General features: G+C 40.3%; 1 protein-coding gene across 1 annotated transcript; it reads left to right on the forward strand.

The window, feature by feature from the left end:
* The first annotated feature begins 1,596 nt into the window (after nt 1-1,596).
* On the forward strand, nt 1,597-3,817 carry LOC134628427 (homeobox protein Nkx-2.3-like). The gene is made up of 2 exons (XM_063475101.1): nt 1,597-1,993; nt 3,171-3,817. Exons 1-2 carry the CDS (start codon nt 1,612-1,614, stop codon nt 3,815-3,817), a joined length of 1,029 nt encoding a protein of 342 aa, XP_063331171.1. The 5' UTR covers nt 1,597-1,611.
* Nucleotides 3,818-21,002: the final 17,185 nt, after the last annotated feature.

Below are 21,002 nucleotides of genomic sequence, written 5' to 3' on the forward strand. Positions count from 1 at the left end.
GAGGAATTTTAATTGCCCCGGGGGGGCTGCTTATCGGCCCAGAGCGGTTATTAATACAACAGCAGCGATAAAGAGGACAGAGGGACACCGAGCAGAGCTGCTGGAAGACGAGGCTGCAGAGGCGCAGAGAGACCGGGCATCACAACAGTCTGCTGAGAGTTCTGAGAGTGAACAGAAATGATAGCAGCTCCGTGTTGTGCAGTAAACAGCGGGGATCTGCGCCTCAGTGGAGCTGCAGTGAGTGGCAGGTTTAAAGCGCCATCAGACACTTTTATTGCTCCGTTGTTACATGAAACGGGGAAGTTTTCTGGAGTATTTTACGCACGTCCCTGATGTGCAGTCCAGCTTCTCTAAAAAACAGAGTAAAGGTTTGAAAATCTGGAGCTTTGTGAGACGGAAGCGAGCGGCCTTTACTGAACGCAGTCAATGTCTCAAAGAATAAAAACGGTACACGTTTGTACATATTGACCATTATGTGTTCCATCGCATATATATTTTATTTCCTGTCTGCTGTTTTTGACCACTTTAAGCCAAAAAAAAAAGGGGGGGGAAAGCCAATTTTAAAGCCATATTTGTTCCACATTTTGGCTGTGAAAATGTCTCCTGGCGCTAAAAATTGCCGTTTATTATTTTGGATAATGATTTTCAGAGAAACGTCTACTATTAGTCAACTCAATTACACTTCATCTACAAGGCAGGAACTCTTACCCTGACCTTGACGTATCACCCCTGACACTAACTGTTAGCCTCTGAAAAGAGCACACGGATTGGCACAGAAACCAAGGGCCACACAAAACTACAAGGACCCCGGGGTATAACCAGTGTAAAATAACAATAATAATTTAAAAATAACTCTGTACATTAGATTTAAATATAATAATAAACGTACAGGGCCAGCTATTTGCAGGGCTGTTTCTGTGCTTCTTGGAGCTAAATGAGTGCGTAAAAAGTGGGGAAACTAATTTAAGTACAATCTAAGGAGCTTGGAAAAACAAAGCGTCTGGACTTCTTTAAGTTTCTTGACTACGTTTCACCTCTCATCCGAGAAGCTTCTTCAGCTCTAAGAGCAATTGGTGGAGAGTCCCAGATTTTAAGTCCTATTGGGACTGTCCCCAAGATGTACAGAAACATGAAGGAACCGGGCAGTGGACGAGTATTGTCAGTACAATTCTTAGTTCACCACGTTCAAAAAAAACATAACCAGTCCGTGCAAACGCGTCACCTATGCCCCTCCCTCCTCCTCTCTCTCTAATTCCCAAACGTTTCTCTTCCAGCCTTCACGGACTTTCCATTTCACACACACCCCTCCCCCTGATACCAGAAGAGGCAGAGGTGCTCCTTCCCCTCCCCGGTCCAAACTTCACTCACAAAGCCCGATATTATATCTGTCAGGCAAGACATCTGCATGGACAAACCCGGGACTAATACCCGTGTTTTCGTGCGATTTATGGCGATGAGGGATTTTAGAGGCTTAACGCACCTCCGATTGCCAAACAAGGGGCTTTTACGCTCAATTATTTGCTAGAGAAAAAAGTGGGAAAAGGCGAAGGGGAGTGCATGTTACTCGGAGGGCTTCATTTCCTCGATGCTGCAGAGCAGGAGCTGGATGACATGATGCTGCAGAGCCCGCTCACCTCCACGCCGTTTTCTGTCAAGGATATCCTGAAGCTGGAGCAGCAGCAGCAACAACAGCAACAGCAGCAGTCCGGAACCCTGGAGCTCACGCACCGGATCCACACCCAGCAGCACTTGTCCCGCTCTCCTCCCCAGCAGCAGCAGCAACAGCATTTCCAAACCGCGCCGTCCTGCATGCTCGCCGGAGCCCGGGACAGCCCTTCCTTCTCGGACGGAGAAGACAACCTGGCTTACCTCAGCGCGCTTGCAGTGCGCGAGGAAGAACGGGGGGACACCAGCCTATCTCCGGACATGTACGTGCATCCCGGCTTGCAGGGAGCCAAGCTGGAGGCCGCCGAGCTGGAGGAGCAGGAAAGCAGTGAGTACAAACTCGAGCTGCTGTTGTAAAAACTGCACGAAAAGGCAAAAGACGCGCGTAAAAGTATTTTAAAAGATTTCAACAGGCCTTTTAAAGAAAACCAGAAAGATTCACAGTATAAAGGACGAAAGAGCAAAGCGGATTAAACCTTTAATATGTCATATTTTCAGTGCCCGCAGAATGCTTTACATGTTTACCACAAACTCAGTGACCTGTAACCCAGCCAAATAGCAAATAGTAAAAATCCTCTAATGTTAACATCGACTTTCACACACCACTTTCTTTGTAACTGATCTGGTCACAGTTGTATGGCTCATTATTAAATTTAATACCAAGAGACTTTAAACTTAATGTGAGCCACGTGAGAAAACATAACATAGTTTGTGAAATTTTCTAAATAATATACGCGTGACCTTAAAGATGACACCCGGCGGAAAAATTTAAAAGATAATACGTGCAAAAAATACTTAATAAAATACGTGGAACATATATTGGGTTTCGCGGCTTTCTGGGGCCTCTTGTCTCTGCCCGGCTCTTCCATCTGCACACACGCCGGGCATTATTCCAATAAAGAGCTTCCAAATGGTGGAAGTCAGAAGCCCTGAGACGAATCCAGTAAAGTCTGGAGATGTCAAACACTTTCTAGTGGTTCAGTCGCTTGCCTGTTATTTGGAGTCTGTTATGCTGTCTGGACCATAAACCGACAATTAGTTTAAAGAGGCTTGTAAAAGAAGTGACACCGACAAGTAGCGCTAATAAACACAGGCGGACACGGCGACTTCGGCTCCTCTCTACAGAGTTCACACAATTATTCATCAGACATAAACTGTTGACAGAATTAGCGGGTAGGTGACTTGCATCCTTCTAAGTTCAGAAGTGTTAAAAATAAATGAATAAATAAACCAACTATAATTGGTCCATTCCGGCGTTCCGTATTTTATCTTTGAATTGTGCGCCCTGGCTAAAAGCTTGAGCTGCAGTGGAGTGTTGTCTCTGCGGTGACAGGTTCTCGTGGAGCTGACAGGTACTGACGGGAGCGTGAGGGCCTGTGGCTTCAGTTCAAAACTTTATTGAGTGAGGATTAAAACAAATGCCACAATTGGGAGAAATGATTCCCGTGTTTTCTTAAAGAGATATTAACTTCATACTTCTTCTGTGAATTTCCCAACCTGCCCAGAAAACTGCGGGCTGGTGTCCCGGGAGGAGGCAGCCGAGGGCGGGCAGGGCGACACGGAGAGGCCGGTGCAGAAGCAGAGGAGCCGGCGGAGACCCAGAGTGCTTTTCTCCCAGGCGCAGGTCTTCGAGCTGGAGAGGCGCTTCAAGCAGCAGCGCTACCTGTCCGCCCCGGAGCGAGAGCACCTGGCCACCACCCTCAAACTCACTTCTAACCAGGTGAAGATCTGGTTTCAGAACCGCCGCTACAAGTGCAAACGGCAGCGGCAAGACAAGTCTCTGGAAGCGACGGGGCAGCATCATCCTCCGCCGCCGAGGCGCGTGGCCGTGCCGGTGCTGGTTCGGGATGGGAAGCCGTGTCTGGGAGGAGCGCAGAGCTATGCCGCCGCGGCTACTGCTCCGTACGGATCCAATCCGTACGGCTATAACGGATACCCGGCATACACGTACAACAGCCCGGCGTATAACACCAACTACAGCTGCACCTACACCAGTATCCCCGCCCTTCCTCCCTCCGGCACCCCCAACGCCTTCATGAACATGAACTTGGGAAACGTGAGCGGCCTCGGCAGCTCCCCACAGGCTCAAACACACCAAGGGACAGCGGTCACATCTTGTCAGGGCTCGCTGCAGGGGATCAGGGCCTGGTAGCCTCACCATAACAGAACCAGTATCTTTTTTTAAACGGAGTTCTTCAACCCACATTCTTTCCTTTAGAAGTGTGTATTAACCTGGTCAAAATACAGCCAGAATACAGTATTGCTTATAACGGATGCGCGTTTGGATTCACTTCTCCGGATATTTGGAGAATTATAGAGAAAATTAGTTTCCGTAATTTGCTGGTTGTCGAATTTCTGAACAGCACTGGCTTGGTTGAATTTTTATTCTGTGGTCCAATATTTGTTGGTGCTCTAGTTCGGCACTGAAGCGCAGAGGGGAAATTACGCACAAGTTTGCGCATTTCTCCTTAATTGAACTGATAAAGACTGTTTTTTAACGATTGTTTTTGTCGTTTATATTTTTAGGTTATGGAGAGACTGAACTGCTTTAAAATGCTTTTTTTTTTGTTCAACAGAGAATTGTTTTAGTCTATTTCACATCTATTCAAATAAACCCAAGGGATTAAAGAAAGTGCGTTTTGATTCTGTATCCGCACAGAAGCATAATAATCTTATTTTATGTGCTAAATTTGAGAAAGAACGATTATTATAATACCAAAATACATCTCAGAGAAGAAAATGAAATCCTATCTTCCCCTAAATCTCCAAATAAATATTATTGATTGTATATATTTGCTTCCATACGGTGTAACAGTGAATCAGATGGTGAATATTAGTGAATCTGATTCGTGGTGGCAGATTTTGCTCATAAACACAGGTCCTGGTAGAAGCTAGGACACAGGAACTCTTTGTCCCGGTGCCAGGCGACGTGAAAGGAGGAAGTTATTCTCCATTTGAGGTCCTTAAAAGGACGCGATTAGGCACCTAAAATACCCGAAGAGCGAGCTGCAGCCGGGCTAGGGAGCGAGAATAATGGCTCTTATTGGATTGTCGGACAAAAGGTGTGTGGTAGGCAGAGCTGGGCACTCAGCAAAGACAAAAGCGCACAGGGGCCGTGAGATTGACGTCCTAATATTCCCATTTGAGCGACAGGCAGCGGGTTATTCTGCGCGGAGAAGGGGACATGGAGGAAAAATGTGGTCACTTTTGTTCCCCTTCAGGAGGCTTTTTTTGTTCGCGGAGAAAGGCTCTCCGAGATCCCCAGCCGCGAGGCTTCGGGGGCAGCCGGGCTCGAGGTGATGGCAGCGGGGAGGCGTTTGTGTGAAAGAAGAGGGTATTATTGCTACAAGTTTCACCATTTATCCCGAGGAGGAAAATGGACTGGAGAATTTTAAGGGGGTGAGCCCGGTGAGGCTGCAGTGTAGCCTATTATTTCAGTATGAGGGTGTTATTTCAGCTCATTCTCACAGGTAACAGTCCAAACTCGGAAAGAAAAATCTTCTGAATACATATATTTATGGATCTATTAACACAAGTAATTATACAATATCACAGAAAAAAATTCACATTCAATAGATTTCAGAAGACCTTTGCGCACTAGTGAAAGAAAAGTTGACACACGGATATTTTAATATTTTTCGCGCAGGCCAAGGATCCAAGGTTCTTAGTTCGAAGGGTACAAAATCAGAATATTTCCCTGGAATGGTCAGTTGTTGATTCAACTATGAAATAAAGCTACAAAAATATATTACATTTTTTTATTTATTTATTTTCGATTGGTCAGAGTTTAGTCCAGTGTCAAAAAAGGTTAATGACTTAAAATGAATAGACAGCAGTTTGGGAATATTTTCCAACCCAAATTTCTCATATTTAATAATCACTAGTTTTTTCCTACGTAGTAAATGTAAAAAATTCTAAAACACAATACAAATAAAGCGGAAAATACTCAAATAGCGAAGATGCCCCCTAAGATTGCGAAAAGTTTCGTAGATTAATTTCAGTTCACCAATTTCTGATATTTTATAAGAAAAACTATAAGCTGATATTCAGAGGTGGAAAGTACCAAAATAACAACACTGACAGTTTGGCTGGTTGGTGATTTGGTGAGAAGAATTCCTTTTCGCTGGCTCTTAATCGAGCGTTACGCACAAGTGAGGACCAAAAACAGGCACTGGGCATAATTTGAGGACCAAGCTCATCTCAAACCTGTGTTTTGTCGTTTATGGGACGAAAAATCTGTCCAGCTATTTGCTAAAATAATTCTTAAGAAGATAAATGATGAGGGAAGTTATGAGAAAATTAGGGAGGGAAAGCATCAATTGCTGTTTTTCTCTTGCGAGTAATTGTTCCTCCGGCCTGAGAACAATTGTTTCCCAAACCCATTCTTGTGTAATTACACCCACACACTCGTGTCCTAATGGGAGACCGCAGCCAACATTGAAAGCAAACACCGGGAGCTACGTTTACTAGAGCGTCTCACACCGAAACCTCACTTGTGCGTTACTGTGTGAAAGTGGGGCACGGGTTTAGTGAGTCAGTAATATCTAAACTTCGAAATAAGTTGAGCTTACTTTATGTCCACACACACACACACACACACACACACACACACACACACACACACACACACACACACTGCGTCACTGAATTTAATTAAAATCTGTATAACTGTCCTAAACTAACGGCTGCGTTAATAAGAACAGACACAGCCAATATCAGTATAATTATCGTTGTTGGTGATCGGTGCGTCTCTCACGCTTCTTCCCTGCTAGACTGTCCGGCTCTGTGCTCAGATTGAGATCTGTCCGTCTGAGCTGTTAACCAGCCCATCTCCTGTTTGGGACAAAACAACATTAGAGGCCACCAGAGCGGCCTTAATGCCTTCTCCCCTACTAATGGGGATTAATTGAGAGGTAAACACAGAAAGCTGATAAGCTCTGCGCCCTGAAGTGCTGCCGGCCCGCAGGACAGAGACTGATGGAGGCAAATAAAAGGGAGACAGAGAGGCGTCTAGCAGGTAAACACCACTATCTGCAAGGTCATGAGGAAGTTAATAAACAACAACAACAACAGTAATAATAATAATAATAATAATAATAATAATAATAATAATAATAATAAACGAGCTAAAAAGAACTTGGAAAAAAACACAACAGAATAAATAAAAGCACTCAAATGATAAAAATCTTAAAAACATTCATTTATTCAGCTTTAACTAATAATAGAATAAAATAAAACGAAAATCTAATGTTACAAACTACAAAATCAAATTTTATGTCTCGATGTTTTTATTATTGAAAGTATTGGTACCGAAACGGTTTATTTTATTCTTGTTGTTTTTGTTCCACTTCAGCAGAATTTAATTGAACACAGTTATATATCTGCCAATAGCAGCTATTTGTCACATTTTTTCAGTAGTGTTACGCTTTCAATAATGATTTAGACATATCCGTGTCTACATATCTGTAGACATATTTGTAATTGCTAAATAAAAAAATAAAAAAAATCTGGCTACATAGTGCCCATTAAATATTGGCGCCTTACCTCAAATTAATATCGTAATATTACGGTAAAAATACATAAATAAAACCTTTCTGTAACATAAAGTAACATAAAACTTCCCCATTTATTTTTTTCTTTAGAAAATTTTTGGCTGTATTACAAATTAAAAAAATATATAAAAGTATTCATTACAAAGCCCAGTAATAGTTTTAGCATCGTTATTACACACAGTGTTGGATTACTAATTAACTTTAGGAGCTGTGTTGTTGTAGCTAAGCTGAACTGCTGTACATACTGCTGGACCGGTTAATGTATAAAAATATAAAATGCTTTACATAAAAAAATATGGTTTGTAAAATTGTAATCTCCCAGATAAAAAAATACTTATCACTAAAACATTTTAGTGGCTTGTAAATGAAATCAAATTTTACCGCTAATAATGATAATACACTGCAGTATCCAGGAGCTATTTTTAGTTGTACCAATGTGAACTGATTTTTTCAGCTTCCAGTGCATCAGTGGTGGTAATTGACAGTAAAATGAGCCATTTCAACACACACACACACACACACACACTTGTGTCACAGTTTTTTTTAATTTGGCCCATATATTTGCTTACTGATTTGTTTACAGCACACAGTTAGCTGCAGCTGCTCTGACTCTGGCTGAGCAAACACACCAGTCATCAGTGTGTTTGCAGCACACCCTGCATGTGTTAATATGTTTGATTTTTCAACTCTGATTTGTAGAGTCTCTCTGAGTTATTTTTTTTTCTGCCAAAGTCTGAGTTTGGAGAACTTTGAAACCTAAATAACAGCGATACGTCTGCATGACTTGATTTAATGCTTTAATCTAACCTCTCACAGCAGTTACAATAAGGTATAATTGGTTTTACAGCTCTACTAAGGACACTGGCCAAACACGAACTGAAGATTAAACATCTTTTGTGTGCCCTAAAGATATACTCAGACATGCTGACACTCTGTGGGAGTAAATCCACACTCGAGACAGTGGTGAATCATTACCAGCAACTTTATGAGTATCAACATTTGGAATCTGCACTCTGAAGAGAAACGCTAATTGGATACCAAACAAGTCTGCTTCATCATGAACAAAAGGGTTTTTAAAATATCACTAGAACCTCAAGAAAACTATACTTCCATTTGTCCTCTTTGTTTTGTTGTCTTTTACTGAGTTCTAGAAAAGCAGCTCAAATATGAGGCATTTATTTCACCTGTCCCTTTACTTCATATCTCTCCATCCTGTGGGCATGCAGTGCATCGCAGGAGTGTGCAAAATGATGTTTGTGTCACATTAACAGGGTTTTGCACTACAAGTAAGCTGACAGTGTGACACAAAGCCGCGGCTTCCTCTAAAGCTGCTCATTTTGTACAAGTTTCAGATTTTGGGAGCTGGTCTTAAACGTGTCTAAGCTAGTCTCCGTGGGAATAAAACAAAACATCAGTTCATCTGTCACGCTGTTATAAAGAAATCTATGAAAGAGCTTGGGATAATTAGAGCCCCCACCCCCAACATTTTTATAACCCCAGTAGATAAACTGCTGTGCAGTAGATGTAGATGTGCCCTATTGTGGAAATGCTTTCACCCTTTTGTTTAATTGCTGTATAAAGTTTAGAGAGAGAGAGAAGGAGAAATTTATGCTCTCCCTTCTAGAAAAAATACATGTTGCTAAAGGCGACACACAATATATGAAAACATTTTCTATGAGATCATTCATGGCTGTGCCATTATCAGTTTGGGGAGTTCTTCTTGGCGTGCTCTCTGTTTCTGTCACAACACCCACATGTTGTTGTAGAGGCTGCTGTCCATGCTGGGCTGCTGCTTCCACTCATACAGCTCTTACTATTGGTCATCAAAGAGCAACACTCCTCCCATTAGCAGACCGCTCAGGCTGCAGCGCCGAGCACTGACAGGCCCAGACAGGCCACATGAACATGTGGAGACATTTAAGCTTATAGGTCTACTCAGGTACTCAGGAGTGCAGCTATAAGCTCGCTATGTACAGTAATATTACAGCTACTGTGCCTGCTACTCCTACTACAGCTACTTGTGATGCAGTGACTAAAACTACCACTGCTGCTATTGCTGCTACTGCTCAAGCTTGTATAACAGCTGCTATAGGGTCCTGGGGCAAAGATGACCCCCCCCCCCCCCTCCCCAATTTCTCTGGCTCCCTCAAATAATGACTCAGACTTTGTGTCTGCAACAGTAGAAGTGACTCAAGCACCCATCCTTCATTAAGGGATCTCTGCCCAAATTGAGTCTTGTGTTACAAAGCAGGATTGGGGGGGGGGGGGGCAGGAAGTCCAGCTTGAGAGACAGGACTGTAAACCTCAAAGTTTATCAGAAAATCGGATTTCATGAGTCAGGAAATTTATCACAGCTGTATGCGATTTTTTTTAAACAGAGCCTACTGAGGAAAAATGACTCACTTGCATTTGAAACTATTCTTTCATATTCCAGTTGATGGCTTTATTATTCAAATCTGAGAAGTATGGGTTAGAGAGTTGTGTCAGTCTTGTCTAGAACAGATTACACGATGCGCTAAGTTAGTTTAAAGGTAAAGGTAAGGTAAATGAAGTTTAAATAAACTTTATTTTGTTAAAATTGCCCATGTTTACACATCAAAATGGTGCAAAAGAGATGCACAAGTTGTCAGTTTTCCTGAGTGCAGGGATGCCGAATTCAGTTTCCAAAGGGCCACGCTGAGAAATAAGAATCATATCAAATGGTTTACTGACATGTTTTCATTTAGTCAAAATTGGATGTTTCATATAGTTTGATCCACATAACGCCTTCTACCAGTCATTTAGCTTTTATAGTATTCAGGAAAATCACATATTTTTATTATAGTTCTATGAGTAGACTTACCTGCAGCTACAGGGAGGGTGTGATACACAGTGATGTCTAAGCAAAGTCGCAATTTTGTTCTTGCACATATTTCTACAAGTCTTACAGATCCAGCTCATACAAGACAACTGAATAGTTACGAAATGTACGAAGCTTAATGATCTCTGATTGTGTAGTTTACTTGTACAAAATTGGAACAAAACAATTCAGCCAGTACATCATCCATTTCTTAAGTAGGTTTCTGTAGATGGTCACATTTAATGTGTGAAATCCTTTAAAATTGAAATGGAAAATCATTTTTTAAAAGCACACTGTAATTTTTTTTTACAGATCTTTTTAATGTATTTACTTTTTAATGTGCAGCATCTTCAAATTACTTTCAGATGAGTTTATTTTTTGTGAGAATCATCCTGGCGTTGCTTTCAGTGAGAGCATGAAAATACTTGCTCACTAATAAGAATATAATGACATACCACAACACGCTGACAGCCTAGAAACATCCTTCTCATTCCTGTTGTAGTGGTTCCTTCACCTGTGGACTCTTCATGGTGCAGATGTAAAGTTGCGGTTCGTCAGAAGAGCAAATACAAACATAATTTTCTTCTGTATTTCCCTTTTTGTTGGTGACAGATCATTTCAAATGCACAGCTTCTTTACAATTTGTCACTAAATGGCTCAGTTAGCTGTAATGCCAAGTCCATCATGTTTTTTGATGCTTGACTTTTGAGATCTCTATTTCAAAAAGGCTGTAGCAAAAATGACACCAATTAAAACTCATATATGCAAATTGATTTAATTTAATTTTTTAAAGAAAATCTCCAGTTTGAAAAAAAAATAGCATTTTTTGGCAATTATTTCATGGTTCAGGGTTAATGTGCAGTTGTTCTATAAATAAAAAGGTAAATAAAATAAAAACATTAATGTGCCACATAGATGTATGAATGAAGAGCGAAAAAAGAGGACAGGAGAAGATGATGAGTAATTATTTTTGAAGTTAAGGACGGCTTAGCAAGTGGCATTTTAAATCCTACTGTCATATCAATCATTTTAAAGTTTTTAAATCTTTTTTTTTTTACCTATACATGATGTGTTCCTGAATAATGTTTTTGTAAAATATCCTGCAAAAAAAACAAAAACAAAAAAAAACAAAAACATATTCTTATTCAAACTTTGCTTGTAAATAGATGATATCAATTTTCATTTAAGATGATGACACTCATTAGATTCACTCAGTATTTTACTTTTTTATACTTTATACTTTGCTTTATAATGTCAAGAAGTTGCAGCAAGTGAAACATCGGCTCATATTTTGTTTAATTCAGTTGGCTCAACCAACAAAGAGCTGTCAATATTGCAGTACCAGGACAGGTCAGCTGATCACAATCTTACAAATCAAATTATTATGTGACTTATTTCTAAATAATTCTTTTGCTGCACCCACTTTACACCAGTCCAGTCCTCTGCCATGAAAGTGGCTACTCATAAAAAATAAACTTGCATCTGAAGTAGTTGCTTGTCTCTCTAGCATTCAGTAACTTTCTCAAACCTGTACTCCCAGTCTATGACTTATCTTTACTGATGTGTGGATTAAAGTCTGCCAGCCTGTTTAATCTGTCTCTGTGCCGATGACAGGCAGTCCAAAACTTAAGAACATAAAGTAATAAAGTTCATGAAGTTGGATTGATTGTCTATAGACCTCCAAGACAGGATTCTATCAAGGCACAGATCTGGGGAAGGGTATAGAACAATTTCACTCAAAGTCCCAACGAGCAAAGTGGGATCCATCCAGGCCAGACAGAAGCCACTCCTCAGTAAAAGGCACATTACACCCTGCATATAATTTCCAAAAGGCATCTGAAGGATTATGAGAAAAAAAATTAAGAAATAAAGAAAACCACTGCTTATCAACTGGCCAATACCATCCCTACAGTGAAGCATGGTGGTGGCAGCATCATGCTGTGGGAATGTTTTTCAGCAGCAGGAACTGGGAAACCACTCAGGGCTCAGGTAAAGAGGACTGGACAGACATCCTTGGTGATAACTTGCCCCAGAGTGCCAGGCCCAGCCAGAACCCAGACTTGAAGCTGATTGAATATCTCTGGAGGCATGTGAAAATGCTCCTCATCCAATCTGAGGGAGCCTGAGAGGTTCTGCAAAGAGGAATGAGAGAATCTGCCCCAAAATAGGTGTTCCAAGCTTGTAACATCAAAGGAGCTTCAGCAAAGTACGAGCAAAGGATGTGAAAACCTATGTACATGAGATATTTTTGTTTTTTATTTTTAATAAATTTACAAGAATTTCCAGCAAATGTTTTTCCCTTTGTCATTATGGAGTATTCTGTGTAGCCCTTTGAGGTGAAAAATGAATTGAATCCATTTCAGCATAAGCCTGTAGCATGACAAAATGGAACCAGTGAAGCACTGTGAATACAGCCTGATTCTGACATGTTACATTGAAGTCTAATCATAAAACTGCATATAATTTATTGTTTGATGGAAGAGTTGTGAGGTAAGTAGCATCCATCCAGGGTCGCAGGAGACTGAAACCTGTCTCAGCACCTATCTCCTGGAATTTTGCCAATCCGTCACACAAGGAAAGTCCTGGTTTTGCAGGATAACTTTCCTGGTTCAAGTTTTGGCTCTGCTTTTTTTGGCTTATATTTTTTGGCACTACGGCTGCATCACTGGATTGGCTCTATTAAAGCTCAGAGGGCTGCACTTTTTCACACTAGGCTGTGACATTTCACAGCAAAATTAGTTCATGTTAGTGTGATGAAAATGATCAGTTCACCCGTAGGGGTGAAGTAATTCTGCACTAATCTTTCATGTCAAGTTCAAATTGGGCAAACTTAAACACATGAATTTAAACTGTAGAACAACAGTAAGTTATCTTGACAGCACTGACCTATGAGGTAAAGCTGGAGAGTTCAAAATGGGGAAAGAGCTTATTAGCTTTTTTGCAGTATTTACTTTTATTTTCTATATGTGAAAAACGGTTTACAGAAAGTGCTGAGACAGAAGTCCCTTACAAAAGATAACATTCTACAAGAGCTTTTTCCATTTTGGAGTTCTTTTTCATTAAAGGTCCACACTGTAGGGCTAAAGTTAGCCAACGTTCAAGAGAAAAACAAGCAAGAAAAAAATTACATAGATTTAAGTGGCCCCCAGCAGAGAATGTACTGAAAATGTATGATGTTGCAGCAAAACTATGCTTTTATTAAAACATATTTTTAACTGCTGAATAGCACAAGAGACTCCTGTGTGCTCATCTTGCAGCCTGTGGGAGTTCATCTTTAAAATGAGCTATCCACCAATTGAAAAGATGACACCTACAAGCTCTAGTGAATAAGTGCTCTTGGGAGACTGCACAGTGTCTTCTCAGTCTGTCAGTTCATGTAATGCTTACTGACGTCAGTGTAATAGATTTTGCAATGTGGATGTTTGCAAATGTCTTTTTAACTGGTTTCCCGTGTCCTGGGGTGGGAGACGGGATGAAGGCCAGCCAAGAGAACGGCTTTGGCTCGTCCATCAGCCCGAGATATCTAAATATTTATGCTGTGATCCACATTTATCCATTCACTGGTGCGGCTTTCTGGGTCTAAAACGTTATGTTTCTGGGAAGATACACGAGTATACAGTGTTTATCTAATGCAACCCACTGAGATTTATCCTAAACTGTCAGGGTTTACAATAACACACATAAATTGTGGTGTGTGTGTGTGTGTGTGTGTGTGTGTGTGTGTGTGTGTGTGTGTGTGTGTGTGTGTGTGTGTGTGTGTGTGTGTGTGTCACTAAAAATCATTAGAATCATTAATTCGAGTTCTGCACCAGCTGGGAAAATCAGGACGGGAAAAGAGAATGAAGTAATACGTCGACATCAGCTGATGTCCAGGTGTTGCTGATAAAACTCAACTCTAACCTGATGTTTTTAAAAATGTTAATTACAAGTACATGATAATGCTTAAATGCTGCACAGCAGTTTAAATTTGTACAAAGTGCGTCCAAAATCAAAAAAGATAAGCCAGTGGGGAGATTAAGTGTTAAAATTAAGTAATCCCAGTCAAGGCACTTTTAACCTACAAAACCTTAAATTTCAGCATGCTGTTGGTTTTTGGTTGTTTTGTGTGTTTGTTTGTTTGTTTGTTTTTTAATAATTTGAATTTAAATGCAGGTTTAAAGTCTTTGCAAATAAATGCATTCTTTGCATTTATATTTTTTGTCACAGCATCCAAGATTGTTTGTTTTTTATAATGGACTGGAAAATACACCAATACATCCTTTGGTTGCTGACATAATGGATCACCTTAATGTTTTATGCTTAAATGTGAAATACATATTCAGCAACCATCACAAGCTGATCAACATTATGGAATCCTGATTATTTCTTTTCTTTTCATACAGAAGAAGATAAAGGCATCTAAATGGACTGATTCTTCTATAGCACTCCATACATAATTATACAGCTTGCCTCATTCACATAAGCACTTTCTTTCCATAATCAAGTGCTTTCTATCTAACTTTCACACACGTTCACTTGGGGTTAGTATCTTGCCAAAGGACATTTGGCATGCATATTGGAGCAGCCAGGGATTGAACTACAAACCTTCCTGATGACTAGGTGACCTGCTCTACCTCTTGAGTTACAGCCACTCTGCGTAATTGCATTTTCAACCTAAAATCCCAGTGGAAATAATTACAATGAGCCTACATCATCACACTGTTCAATGATGACATATGCTATTCTCATCATGGTTAAGCCATCAAAATCTGCAGATCTCATACTAAGCGGGTCTCTTACGTTGTCCCTCCACCTCTTGCTGTTCCATGGAAGGAGACACGGTGCAGGTTCACACAGCTGAAGTGTGTTTTATTAAAAAGAAAAGGAAAATCAAATCCAGTCCTTGATTGGTAAACCAAGAGGTAGAGCAATAAGCTGAGGGTGCCATTACAGCTGGTCAGAGGAGAAAAAAAAGCCTCAGCTGTTAAAACTAAACAAAACTGTCATGTTCATGTTTGCAAAATGTAAAAATATTATTTCAATTTACTTAAAAGGTTTCTGTTTTCATTTGAATCTACACTGTAAACACCAAAGGCTTCTGAACATCTGTTGTTTGTGTTGAATCAGTTTAGTTTTATTATGTCTGGGAAGCTGCAGTTACTTTGTTCATTCATATTGTTTATACTGGTAAACTATCAGTATAGTCTACCAGTCTTACACTCCTCATTGCTGTAATTTCTATCATCATCACTGAGGTTGTAATATTTGCTGCTGAGATCCAAACAAGACAGTAAATAAAAGAAGGAAATAAAGAAGGAAATGGAGAAGGTATTTTATCGCATACACACAGGTCACACTTCAGGGTTTCTTTAAAGCTGTGAAAAATCATTCAGTTTGGCTTGACTTTCATTTTGCTTGACGACAGGTTGACAACACAACACGCAATCATAATTGTAAGTCTGGAATACAGCATAATTGTATTAACTCACGAGCCACTTCATTAAGTACACCTGTTCAACTGCACGTTAATCAAATGTCAGTAACGTGCACTAATCCAATGCGGATATGGTCATGTGGATATGGTCAAGACACCCTGCTCAGTGTGCATCTGAGTGGGGAAAAGGGTGATTTAAGTAACCAAAGGAGCTGGTCTGAGTAATTCAGAAACAGCTGATCTAATGGGATTTTCCTGCACAACCAGACTCCTGGTTGATGCCTGACTGCTTTGAGTCAACAGGACGGCAACAGTAACTCAAATAACAGCTTGTTGCAACCAAGCTATGCAGAAGAGCATCTTTGAATGCACAACGCATCCAACTTAAAGCAGCAAAAGACCACACTGCATGCCATACCTGTCAGCCAACAGCAGGAAAGTGAACCTAGAGTTCACACAGGTTTACTAAAACCGGACAGCAGAATATTGGCCTGGTCTGATGAGCCTCGATTTCTGCTGCGACAATCATATGGCATAATTAATATGAAAGCATGGATCCATTCTGGATCCAGCAGTTCAGGCTGGTGTGGGTAATGTAATGATGTGGGGTTTTATTTTTCTTTATTCAATTTCTTATTTTCTTTGCACACTTTCAGCCAATTGAGCATTGTTTAAACACCACAGCCTACCTAAGTATAGATCAGGTCGCCCCTATCTGGTGTGTACCCATCTTCTGATGGCTGCTTCCAGCAGGATAATGCGCCATCATCTCAAACTGGTTCATTGAACACAACAATGAGTTCACTGTACTCATAAGGCCTGCACAGTCATCAGATCTCAATAATGGATGTGCAACTAATAAATCTGCACCAAAATTCCTGACGAATGTTTCCGAAGCTTTGTTGAATCTGTGCCACAAAGTATTAAGTTCTGAAACCAAAAAGGGGGTCCAACTCAGTGCTAGCAAGGTGTACCTAATAAAGTGGTTGGTGATTGGATTGTGTGTTTTCTTGAACTAACAGAAGTCATGCAAACACACAACCCAGTCTGTGAAATCAATCTTGTGTAACAGATCTTCTTTGTTTTAATATTTGCGTGTAGCATGATCCAGGCAGGAGGGGGAAATTGCAATAATGATGAAAAAGAAGTGGGCACTTATACAGCGCTTTCTCAAAATCTGTGTTACAAAGTGCTTCACAGGAACAGCACTATATTAGAAACCAAGGCTAATGAGAAAGAAAAGAAAAAAATGTTCTCTTATCTTTTAAAAATGGACCAAATATGCTAAATTGCCAGTTTTCAGAGTGGATGTTGCATATGAAGTCAAACATATCTGTGAACTTATATTTATCATCCTCAGTGGGTTTTAGGGAGTGTTCTTCTGCACACTTCCAGGTGTAAAACAGGTGCAGAGCAGCCCCCACACTGCCAAAAGAATTATGATTAATGCTGTTTTTATCAATCGCTACAGTTGTGTGAAGTGTGCCATTGTCTCTGTTTGTATGACCTGTAGGTGGAGCGTCACCGATGGAGAGATTAGAAGCTCATCCCACATTTACACATCACTGTCACATCGTTTATCAAGCGAGAGAAAGAGTGTGTTGTTGGTCCAAATCTCTCCTCCGTCTGTCTTTTTTCATCCAAATACACTCACACATGGGTGACTGGTTGAGAGATTTGCAGAATGTGAGCTGGGTTTAAGCCACCTCGTTTGTCTTTTCATCTACGCACACGCCTGATGTTGACCTTGGCTCTGACCAGACCTGCTGCCATGTGCCCGGAGTGACCTCACTTGCCAAGACCTTCCTGTCCAACTTAACAGATCCCCTTACATCTCAGAGCACTGATGCCGAAAAAGAACAATGGAGGGAGGAAAGGGATGGTAGGGGTAAAGCGAGATGTGAGACATGAAGAGACAACATTTTAGCTCGTAGGCCACAGGGAATGACAACAAACATGGGGGCTGGAGTGAAACGGGATCTGCGCAGGGAAGGTGGAGGAGCTGCTTTCTGTCAGTCAGCTTAATCTGGACCACCTCCTGCAGTAAAAAGGTTCATTACTCAAAGTGAAGAGGACGTCCTACATGTGTTTCATGTATTCCAGAATGATGATTTATGCCATTTCTTTGTTGGCCCTTCATTATTTCTTATTAACAAAATTCCCTGCAAGTCAAAGATCATGAAGATGGTTTCAGAATGGTCATTTTACTTGTTTTTAAGCATTCAAAACAAACATTAGCAGAAAACAGGTAAAATAAAAGATGCAGACCACGTTTTCCATCAATTTTGTTCTAATTTATGTGCACAATAACAAATTACGTTTTCTTTTTTCTGTTTTATTGCAAATGTAAACATCCAGCATACTAACAATATATTGCCACACCTCCTTTGTAGAGGTTTTGCTATAGAAATGATGAGCTGAGATGAGAAACCCTTTATGTATCCCTTATTTGCTAAATGTGAAGTTTTGTTTTCATGAATCACTTCCACTATCATGCTACTCCCCACACTCCCCTCTCCCAAACATCACTTAGTGTAGTTTAATATCCAGATTCTCACAGCTCTGATATCTCTCACAATCCCATTTCAAATAATGTTCAGTCAAATAAAAGCGATTCTGAAAACATCAAATGTTCTCTCACTCTTACTTAAACATTTTTAATCTTATAATTGAGAAGGTAACAGGTCCAAATTAGCATCCAGACTCCTACCACAGAGCCATCTGATGTAAAACGTGAACAGCCCAGTTGGGCACACAGACTTCTATGCTCCAAAATATGTAAATTCTGTTCAGATTTAATGATACAATTACAGATGACCAATGCCATGTGACCTAATGAACCCACCTTAACAACTTCATATAGTAGTTTGTTACGTAAGGTTTCATTTTCCATGGGCTGAATGACTCCTGCCCCCATGCCCTGAACCCAGATAAACCACGCTAAACAAATGGATGGATGAATGGATGGATGATGTTCCCACAATCCGTTCCACTATTGCATTACTTCTCAAACTTGGAACTTGTTTTTTTTTTCATTCATCAAACCTCTCCAGTGGTTTGCTGTCATACTTTTTTTTTTAAATCTTTTTAAAACTTTGAATGGGCAATCCATGCTTATATGCTTTTATTACATCCCAGCTGGACTATTACAACTCCTTATATGTTGGAGTTAACCAGACCTGCCTTGCAAGACTGCAGTTGGTCGAAAATGCTGCAGCTCATCTTCTGAAAAGACGTGAACATATTTCCCCCGTGCTTGCCTCTCTTCACTGGCTCCCTGTTCACTTCAAAATTGATTTAAAAATTTTATTGTTGACTTACAAAGCCCTGAATGGACAGGCTCCTGGGTATTTATCTGACCGCTTGCAGCCTTATGCGCCCTCTAGATCTCTTAGATTAAATGATCTTTTGCTTTTAGGCGTACCAAGGTCAAGGCTGGTTCACAGAGGCGATTGAGCGTTTGGGGTCGTAGTGCCTAAACTGTGGAATAATCTACCCTACACATCAGACAGGCTCCTACTGTAAATCTTTTTAAATCTTATGTTAAAACACATTTTTTTTCACTGGGTTTTAATACAGTATGAGAGTTATTTGGTATTTGATGTTTGTTACTAATATTATAAGTTACTTTACTAGTTATTTTGTATTTTTGTACAGCACTTTGGTCAACTTTGCTGTTGCAATTAAATGTGCTATATAAATAAATAATAAATGATAAATGATACAACTTTGATTTCAAAGAAGCTGGGACACTGTTAAAAGCATATAGTGCAGTGATTTGGCAGGCATTTAAACCCTGTGTATAACTAAAAATAGCACAGAGACAACAGATCATATGATAAACACAGAGGAGACCATTGCTTTGAAAGTGCTGTGTTTTCCTTGATGCTATCAGTTGATCAAAAACACGGGGATTCTTTTATCAGTTCACAGGTCTTTACTACAGAGCCACACTGTTGGATTATGTGCAGAATGCCTTTGCCGTTGTTTTCCTGTAATAAGCAAGAGCTTCTGTGGTGAAGATGTCCTCTGGCTGCCAGCTTGTGTATTTGAGGTGATGACACCATCACATATTACCTATGCCATGCTTATTAACCCACAACTCAAAACAACTTTTACATTTTAAGCTTGTATGTTCAAGAATTCCTACAAATAACATTTCTGTTAAACCAGTCCAAATATGTGCACCTCGTGCCTCCATCTATAAAACACCTAAGGAGCTGAAATGCAAGATTTACTTTCCATGGATTTAGCTTAGCTTTGTGTCCTGATGTCAAGCCAGATGGTCCCTCTCCTCTTTAACCCATGGAGACTTGACAATGAAGATTCCCAGAAGAAAAATAAATAAAAATTCTGATTTTGATTTGTGAGACCACAGAAAAGATTTCCACTTTACCACAGTCCATCATAAACGGGCTCTGACGAGCCAAAGCAGCCTCTGGATCTTGTCCATATATGGTTTTTCTTCACATGGTTGCAGGGCCTTAACTTGGCGCACCAAAATGTCAAGCAGCTAAAAATCCTGCATCGAGCAAGACTTGGAAAACAGTTTGCTTTCAAATCTCCAGCAACTGGTTTTCTCAAAGAAGTCAGAAACCAGCCAAATGAATTTCACATTGTTAAAGCACATTTCAGGGAGTTTTTCTGTATTATCAACATGAATGTTTTTACACTGTAAGCAAAAGGAGAAAAAAAACATACCTCATGTTAAAACGCAGACTTATGATTACTGAGAGAGATAACAGTGTGTGGAGGTGGAAGAGCCAGTAGGATCACACCTTGAATCACTGAACTTCTGCTGGTAGTAAGACATGCAGCCAGCTCAGTGGTCTATCTATCTATCTATAGACATGGATATACAGAAATAGATATAAATATATAGATATATAGAGAGATATATACATTGCCGGTCAAACGTTTTAGAACACCCTATTTTTTTCAGTTATTTATTGCTATTCAAGTTGCTCAAATCCAATAAATATCTTGAAATGGTACAAAGGTAAGTGGGGAACTGCCAGAGGTACAAAAAAAAAAGGACATTTGAGAATTATGCAAAAAGGCCTTTCTCAGGGAACACAGAATGGGTTAACAATTTAAGCTGTTCTGCAGGAATGGAGATTGATCATGCCTTGAAATCTGGTGATTACTTAAAACCCCCTCTGTCTGCATAAAAGCAGTGTTGGAACACACTGTGGTACCATACCCTCGTGAGCATCAGTTGAACAGTATTGTACTGCAGAAAGTAGTGTGTTGCTACAAAACTGGTGAGAAAAAGGCAATTAACAAGGGAAGAGAGACAGACCATCACAACACTTAAACATAGGTGGTAGGTGTTTCCTACAGAGAAATAAGTCTGTTTCCTTTACCATCAAAAGACACTCAGAAACTGGGCAAACTGACAGGAAGAGGTCTGGCAGACACAAACCACAACTGAATCAGAGGACAAGTTTCTGAGAGTTAACAGCTTACGTGATAGGCGGCTCACAGGACGACAGCTTCAAGCACAGCTTAATAGTGGTCGTAGTAAACAAGT

The sequence above is a fragment of the Pelmatolapia mariae genome, linkage group LG6 (genome assembly GCF_036321145.2).
Source record: "Pelmatolapia mariae isolate MD_Pm_ZW linkage group LG6, Pm_UMD_F_2, whole genome shotgun sequence".
NCBI classification, from domain to species: domain Eukaryota; kingdom Metazoa; phylum Chordata; class Actinopteri; order Cichliformes; family Cichlidae; genus Pelmatolapia; species Pelmatolapia mariae.

Coding starts and splice junctions, on each gene's coding strand:
- LOC134628427 (XM_063475101.1), top strand. CDS start 1,612: ATGATGCTGCAGAGCCCGCTCACCTCCACGCCGTTTTCTGTCAAGGAT. Junction 1,994..3,170: donor GCTGGAGGAGCAGGAAAGCA/GTGAGTACAAAC, acceptor CAACCTGCCCAG/AAAACTGCGGGCTGGTGTCC.